This window comes from Sinocyclocheilus anshuiensis, unplaced genomic scaffold, assembly GCF_001515605.1.
Source record: "Sinocyclocheilus anshuiensis isolate Anshui unplaced genomic scaffold, SAMN03320099.WGS_v1.1 scaffold1496, whole genome shotgun sequence".
Taxonomy (NCBI): domain Eukaryota; kingdom Metazoa; phylum Chordata; class Actinopteri; order Cypriniformes; family Cyprinidae; genus Sinocyclocheilus; species Sinocyclocheilus anshuiensis.
The window spans coordinates 384,876-392,664 of record NW_015538031.1 but is presented as its reverse complement, the minus strand read 5'-3'; the positions used below and the strand labels follow the sequence as shown (position 1 = coordinate 392,664).

Below are 7,789 nucleotides of genomic sequence, written 5' to 3'. Positions count from 1 at the left end.
GTAGTGCAGCCTGATGTGTGCAACCCACTCGACACGGGAAAACCACCGCCGCTGAAGCGCCGTACCACCAGCATGAGAGCCCACGAAGAGCATGCTTGACTGTAGTTTTTTCTCTACGCAAAAGGTCAGGAGCAGAACGATAGAACCGCTCGGCTCCGAAGCAAAAAGCTGAATATGCGCTGCATCTGCTGCCTACTTATACTCACGCTGTGATCAGCGGCAGCTGGATGCAATAATCGCATGCCAATGTGCATTGGCTCGTTTAGTTTACACTTGAAGTAGATTGGTCTCTCTAAGCGAGATCCCAATTCGTCGGTCATCCGATGTGACGTCGAGAATGACCGACTGAAAGGGAACTATAGTTTCTTATATTTTCTTAAGGGTGAGGGGTTCACAGAGGAAAGTCACTGACAACGAGTCCAAATCCAGAGCATGTTTCCATGTCACTGGTGTCATTAAAGCTGTAAAATCTCCCCCAATTTCCTCAAACATGCCCCTCTGCCTTTGTGAGTTGTGAAGTGTCAGTGACACCCGTGACACTCTCCAGCACTGGCCCCAAGGGACCCTGACTCAGCCTGGGGACAGACTGAGCTTGGGATCTCTCTCAGTTGGTCTAACACCTCCCCTGAGGCCACTGTTCAACCACCCTCACAGTCCCAAACTGTAGGCTAAGCATCCCAATTAGAATAGTCCACTGGGTATTGGGAGGAAAGCACACCTCCAGCACAGGAAAATCGATGGTCAGATGGTTGCTGAAGTGTCACGATTTGCCTACAATGCTCAAAGGCCGTGGCCAGCTTCATCATGACGTGCTGGGAACCGTGACCATAAAGCACAGGCACCTATTACCATGGTGACAAAGACTTGCCGCATGCAGTAGTTTGAGCTCTCATCCCAGACTTTTTGACATGGCATGTCAGCTGGAGTTTGTGCGAACAGCCACTGACAGGCACTAACCTCACTTAATGACAAGGAGATGTGTTGATGAGGGAAAACGTGACCATGCATTTTTCATGAGCTCTGCACCTCAGTTCAGTGCTGTATTAAGAATGGTGCTGTTTTTTTTGTTTTTTTCGATGTTCTGGAGTTATTGTAGCTTAGGTCAAATTTATACAGTTCTGTTATCCTTATGTGTCATGCATTTATGTTTGTGTCTCTGACAGACATCTCCGCCACAGAGTTCATGGAACGTCGTGGCAGTCTGAAGAGCAGGTACGAGCTGCTGGGCGACTTCCTGTCAGACATGCTGTCTGTGGGGGCAGACGACATCAACATTTTCAGTCTGGTGGAAGTGCAGCACAGGACTCTGGATGTGAGGTTCTCCGTTCACAGCGCGCCGTTCCTCAGGGCCGAGAAAGTCCATGGATACCTTGCAGCTCATAAACAAAAAGTAAGGCTTGTCAGAAGCACGTTGATATGGATATAGTCATATTTTACCTTGTAATAAACCTAAAAGCATGCACACTTCAATGTGGAAAAATGGCAAGCTTTAACACAAATTACATTTGTTTTCACTTATTCATAACTAGATGAGACCTGATGTATTAGCCCAGCCCTCGTTGTACCTTTTCAATCAAACCTAAAGTGTCACTTCTCACACTCCCTCGCTCTCTTTTCATTGATATTACACATAAGCTCCATTTCCTTCTTAGAAAAGGCACTGCTAAAGGTAAAAGAGCTGTGATGTGAATTGGATCTAAACGCATCAGTCTCCTACGCAAACTCATTGATCAGGACCAATTACAAGGCATAAAGAGGCTTGGAAAATAGTCTGGAAATGGTGAGCTGAGATGGTGAAAGTATTACTGATGGAGGCTAGAGGTTATTAATGATGGGAATTCTAATCCTTGGGAAGAAACTACTCAAATTTTTCCCTTATTCTTTTTCTCATTCATTTCCTTCAGTTCGACTCTTTCCATTACTCTGAGCTAAAAGTAGTGGGAGAAGAAAGTGAAAATTTAGGGAGCTAATTACAGATGAACTCACTGATATGGAAAGTGAGTTGCGTGTCTCCATCCGTAGTAATTGGAGAGATTCCAAGACAAGGAATGGAAAAAAAATGTATTAGTGTAATGAAAATTGCCACGGTTGAGGTACATGCATTGGCAGGGTTTTTGAGAGAGATCAGAGAGAACAGCCAGTTCATGCTCATGCACAAAACTATTGAATCTGATGTAATTGCGTTTTTCTATTTTCGGCTGGTTTGGCGGCTACATTCACTGCATGTCGGATGTGTTGAGTAGGCCGTGTGATGTTGGCTTACAAGAGAGCTGGAAGAAATGAGTGCGCACAGTAGGAGAGAGACAGAGATGAGCCCCTCTCACGTCTGTAACTTTTAAATGATTCTTAATGGACTGCCATGATCTCCAGCAGTCCTTTCTCTTCCCCTTGCTTTCCAACTCACTCCCTTGCTGCCACAACGCACACTTTGAAGAGCTCAGGATTCCCCCGCGGCCGTGCTAGGATGGGGGAAGCAGATTTTCAGAACACACTGCTCATCTCCCAGGGGTGCGCCCTTCTATCTCACCCCCTAACACCCCTTCTGCAATACACACAACTGAAATGCCACCCTGTGAAGTGTCAGACGCTGCACAAAAACACATACTGTTGTGTCAAGCTCAAAAACCAAAAAGAAATCTCCCTATGGTGATAGTGAGTCCTGATGAAAGACTAAGAGTCAATAATAAACACGGGGGGAAAGAAATTCCAGGGAAGCTTGTTATTTGTTGTGAAATATGAGGGTGAATCAGTTCAAATGCAAGCTTGCATTTAGGTCTTCAGCAGACAAAACTCCAATAAGTTTGCAAAAAAAAAAATTTGTTCTCATAAGACTAAAATGGCATGTTCCAGAAATAGTGCACCTATAGCGAGCAGGTCAAGATGCAGAAGGAACCGATGAGGATGAACGAAGAACAATTACAGCCGTTCTCTACATTTAATCAGATGCCAATGAATTTCCCACTCTATTTGAGTGCACATTATGAAGGAGAGGAAATACAATTATTTTAAAGCTTTCAGCTGGATCTTCGCTGTCAGAGCCATTTCAAACTGGCCTTTCTCAAAACCGCATCTCATCACCTTGGCTTTTGCAGAAATCTTCGTAATTACAAATCAAACACGAAGGCAGTGCATTTTGCCTCTGCCCTTTTGTTCGACTTTATTCAGGCAATTGTTGACTCGCGCACACCCACACTATTTCTTTTGTTTTGCTTTTTTTTCTTGCTTTCCCTACTCTTTTCTCTCAGAATAATTTTTAAATTACTACTTGGTTTGTTGCATCTTTAAGTGCTATGTGGTGCAGCACCTCCCATCGATCCCTTTCCCTGTTCCATATAAACCTTTCATGAATTTAGATCAGATTTAACCCTTAAATGCATACCTTGGGTCTTTAGCGACCCGGGGCATCATTCTCTACCCTCTCCGTTCTTCATTTTTTTAAAGTTAGACATCAACTTTCTTAGTATTCCTTAATCTATTCATTATAAACAATATAACAAGAAAAAAATAGTAAAATATAAAAGAATGTCTGTTTTCTGATACATTTTTTGTAAAAAAGTGTATAGGGTCGCTAGAGACCCGAGGTATGTAAATGTGCAAGTATTTTTTCCTGCGCGATTATATTTACATATCTGATGACTCAATTTGTGAAATGCATCTTTTTTCCTCAAGGTGACACTGTTTGATACACAATGATGACGTGATGTTTCACTCATAATTACCGCAGGCATTAAACAAACGGATATCATCAGCAAAAATTGGTCTGAATGGCTTTACTGCAGAGCAATTACTATACGCAATGAAATATAAATGTCACTGCCATTTGATGCTGGATGTCTGACGATGACAGCGATGGTAAAATCATCTGCTCAAATTGAACCCTTTTAAGTTTCAAAAGGAAACAAAATATCCTTTATTTTATTATTCTGTAATTGTTCTTAAAATATCAAGATAATTGTTTGCTATTGCAGCAGTTAGAGGTCCATCCGTGCTGGATATATAGGTCCGGGTCGCTAAAGACCCGAATATGTAATAATGATTGGCAAAACATTCATGCATTTAAGGGTTAAGTGAATGCTTGTTCCTTCAGGTTGGCTTTGGCAAGAGAGGACCTCTACTCTTTATTTTTGAAAAAAAGAAAAAGCTCAGTCATGTATAACAGGATCGGTTCCACACCTCACCATGCCTCTCGCTCACTCGCCAAAACACCTTTTGGCGGTTGTTGAACCCATTCTTCAAAAATCAAATGTTTAAGAAATACACACTATTTTGAATCATACAACAGAAACATGAAAAGGCCACTGGTCCAACATGAAGGTTAGTGCCTGTAAGCAGGGAGCACAAAACAAACTCCAACCATCCTACCAGTTTGCCTGTTTATGTGTGCATGTAGATCCCACTTTGTATATCTCTTGGGTGTCATCATGTGCTATCATTGAGCCTCTGGAACAGTTTCCCCTTAGGGAATTCTGGGTATTGTAGTTCCAATCCCGACGGGCACCCCAGAGGGCCTCTGAGAAATGAGCTGACAGTACGATCGAGCAGGAGACGGGCAAGAAGTTCCACGCTTTCCTCCAGGAATAGGGAGAGAGAGCAATAAACAGAGAGTGAGAAAGAGAAATGAGAGCATCCAGAAGAAGGATTATACAAGGGAGTGGGTGTATCTTCTCTGCTGTGTAAGCTCCCGTTACCTGAGCCTAACTGCCTCATATAAACTAATGGTTTATTAGTTGTCTGCGAGTGCAAAATGAAATGCGAGACCTCAGAGTTGCAGTGTTTAACGTCCGAGGTAATACATGCAAATCGCCTCCTCAAGCAGGCATGAACGTGGGAGTCAGACTTGAATGCTCAGTGGAGGATCCACATTGTGTGTGTGTGTGTGTGTGTGCATTTTGTGTGTCCATAAATACCCAGAACCATGAAAATAGGCAGAGAGAGTCAAGTGTGTGTGAATGTTTAACACCAGTCATCTCTACGCTCTGCAGCTTCAAATGTGTATGTGTGTTTGTGTGTGTCTTGAAAACACACAACTCCAGGATCTGATCCACGGGGACTCTGCATTGCAGTAAAGTGCAGGAGTAGATCTGCAGTCAGTTGGGCATACACACTTGAGATACACATGGACACTCGAGCCATTAAAGGTCAATTAACGGAATTCAATGAGAGATCACACTGATTTTGATTATATGTTTAAAACTACGCATTATTGGTTTCACGATCAGTGGCCCAGAAACACAGAACAATTAACAACAACAACAACAACTAACTAAATGCTTCTACAATTGTGTGAATTTATGGCACTTGTAAAAGACCTATAGTGCTTAGTCTCAAATTGTTTCTGTTAAATTTGAGCCACAGAGGCTTATGTAGTCTGCTTTGTCCTCTGCTTTGATTATGGTGTATAGGCAGTGTTGGGGAAAGTTACTTTTAAAAGTAATGCAGGACAGGAGAGCCGTCAATCAATAAATTGGAAAAAAAAGTAACTTATACTTATTTGAAAAAGTAACTCAGATATTCTCTTGTAAATTAAAATATTCTATATTATTTGATGTAAAATAAAAGATAAATTGTAAAAATAAAATCCCTACTTTCAAATGCTAGGCATTACAACATATAATTATAATTATATCATATGTAATTATATATTAAATCCAATTATATAGTGTTGTATATAACAATTATAATGTTGTAATGCCTAGCATTTGAAAGTAGCGATTTTACTTTTATTGTTGATTTTTTGTTTTTTGTTTTTTCCCCAGAAGTAATATAGAATTTAAATACTGGCCTTGTATGATTGATTGATTGATTGTCAGTTTCTATCATCTTGTCCTGTTCAATCTGTAAAAACGTTATTCTCAGTGTGCTTTATTCTGGTTAAAAAAGGTTACTAAATAACTAACATAAATTGTGCATGTCCACATTATGTCTGTAAGGTTTTCTGTATTTAAACTCATGAAGTCATGAAGTGACAACCTCCCCTCATGTTTTCTCTGTTCGATCTCTTCAAATGCCACCCCGCATTCGGACTCTGGACTGAAATGAGTATTAGAGAGGAGCGGCACAGTACCAAATAGGGCTGGCAATGTGTGATGAGGTGGATCTGAAGTTAATGGTGCCATTAAATGCTGAACACAGCTCTCTTCAATATACCCGTTTCATCCTGTGTGCATACGCAAAGGTGTTTGCACAAAGAAAAGAGGGGCTATGAATGCTGCTAAGGTATGCCAACTAGGGCAGTCATAATATCAGATTTTGACTGCATCATTACGAACTGTAATTATTTTTTATAATGATATTCTACTGTATAAAAAAAATCTAAAATTAGGCATTCATCTTTGCATTTCCTGCAGACTGGGGTGCAGACTAACACCCTGTCTTAAAAAAAATAAATAAACACACTGGCAGGCTAACTTTTATCTTTTAACTTTTATCTTACTTATCTTACTTTTTATCTTATCGTATACGTTTAATCTCTTCCAACATGATTTTGTGTAGCACTAGTATCTACGCACTGTGTTGTCATCATCTTTTTCCATTTTATGACAGATGGCAACCTGTGTTAAGGTGCAAAACTGCCACCTGCTATGTTTAATTGCTGGTTACTGCAAGTGGATTATTTACAATATTATTGTATATGTAGTATCAACATATCAATATTTTATTTTTTAAATATCATGGTTATCGTCAGTACCGGTATATTGCAACACCCTAAGCACCAACCTGCAGATCGCCTGCCATTTCCATCGTCTGCAGGGCACTCAGGGAAGTCAGTGAGCATCTCATTATTGTGCCCTTTCAGTTCTCCCACATATTCCTCATGTACACTTTATTTCTCCTTTTATTTAATATTATATGTTCATTTTTATTTAACATAAGACTGTTTCAGAGGCCTAACGCTGCTCCCACTATGTCTGTTCTCACCCCACCATAGCACATTGTGACATTTGCCTGTCCACTCCTGTTGTGCACATTTCACCGTACCCCTGTGCTCCCTGAGAGTGTCCCCTTCAGATCACACATAAAATCAACAAAACCAGCATCATCAATCACCCACAGCACTGTGCCACAGCGGCTGCGTAGAAAATAACTCTCCATGAGCAACCACCAAGTCAGAATAGTGTCCCAGCAAATAGGTCCTAGCTAATCTTGGAGCAGTTATCACCTTGCACATCTGTCTCTATCTTCTCTCGGTCTTTATCTCTCGATATCTCTGGTTTCTTCACCCCTTCATTTCCCTTTAAGTGTGCTGGCCGCATGAGTTAGTGGAGGACAGGTCAATCACTGTGTGACTGCTCAGTCCCCTGAGCAAACTGCAGCACTTCAGACGTTGTATTTGAATAAATGGTGTGAAAGTTAAGAGGTTTTGTGGACATGGGGTATCTGCACGCCGTTTATGTGCTTGTGGAAAAGCAGAGGCTCTGGAGTGCACAGTGTGTCCAAGAATGAAATAGAGTAAGCGTGCACCATTGACTCTTAACGCACTTCAATGCAATACGAACAAGTAGGTTTGGGGTCTTTTTGGTTAACTTGGTTGTACTTGTTTTGCTATTTGAATGCTAATTTGAGGGTAGCTCAGCTGAAAAGATTGGTTTGGATTGCTGTGATACTGGCCTAGCAGTCTAAGTAGGTTAACCAGCAAGACTCCCGTGGTCAATGAGCTTCATGAGGAAGACCTTCCTAGTTTTCTGACCAACTAGACCAGCTCTAACCATGTAACCAGCACTGGGCTAGCATGGAAGTTACAATGAGATGCTTACTGAGAAACACATTTATGGGGGGGGGGGGCTTTGTG

The 7,789-nt window shown here is 41.3% G+C and overlaps 1 protein-coding gene across 1 annotated transcript in view; it reads left to right on the top strand.

The window, feature by feature from the left end:
* The window catches only part of LOC107680491 (neural-cadherin-like), a 188,152-nt gene that overhangs the window by 112,027 nt on the left and 68,336 nt on the right, over positions 1-7,789 (top strand). The window contains exon 19 of the mRNA XM_016476377.1: positions 1,164-1,390. Within this exon, the coding sequence (XP_016331863.1) occupies positions 1,164-1,390 (227 nt within the window). The remainder of the gene's footprint in view (positions 1-1,163; positions 1,391-7,789) is intronic.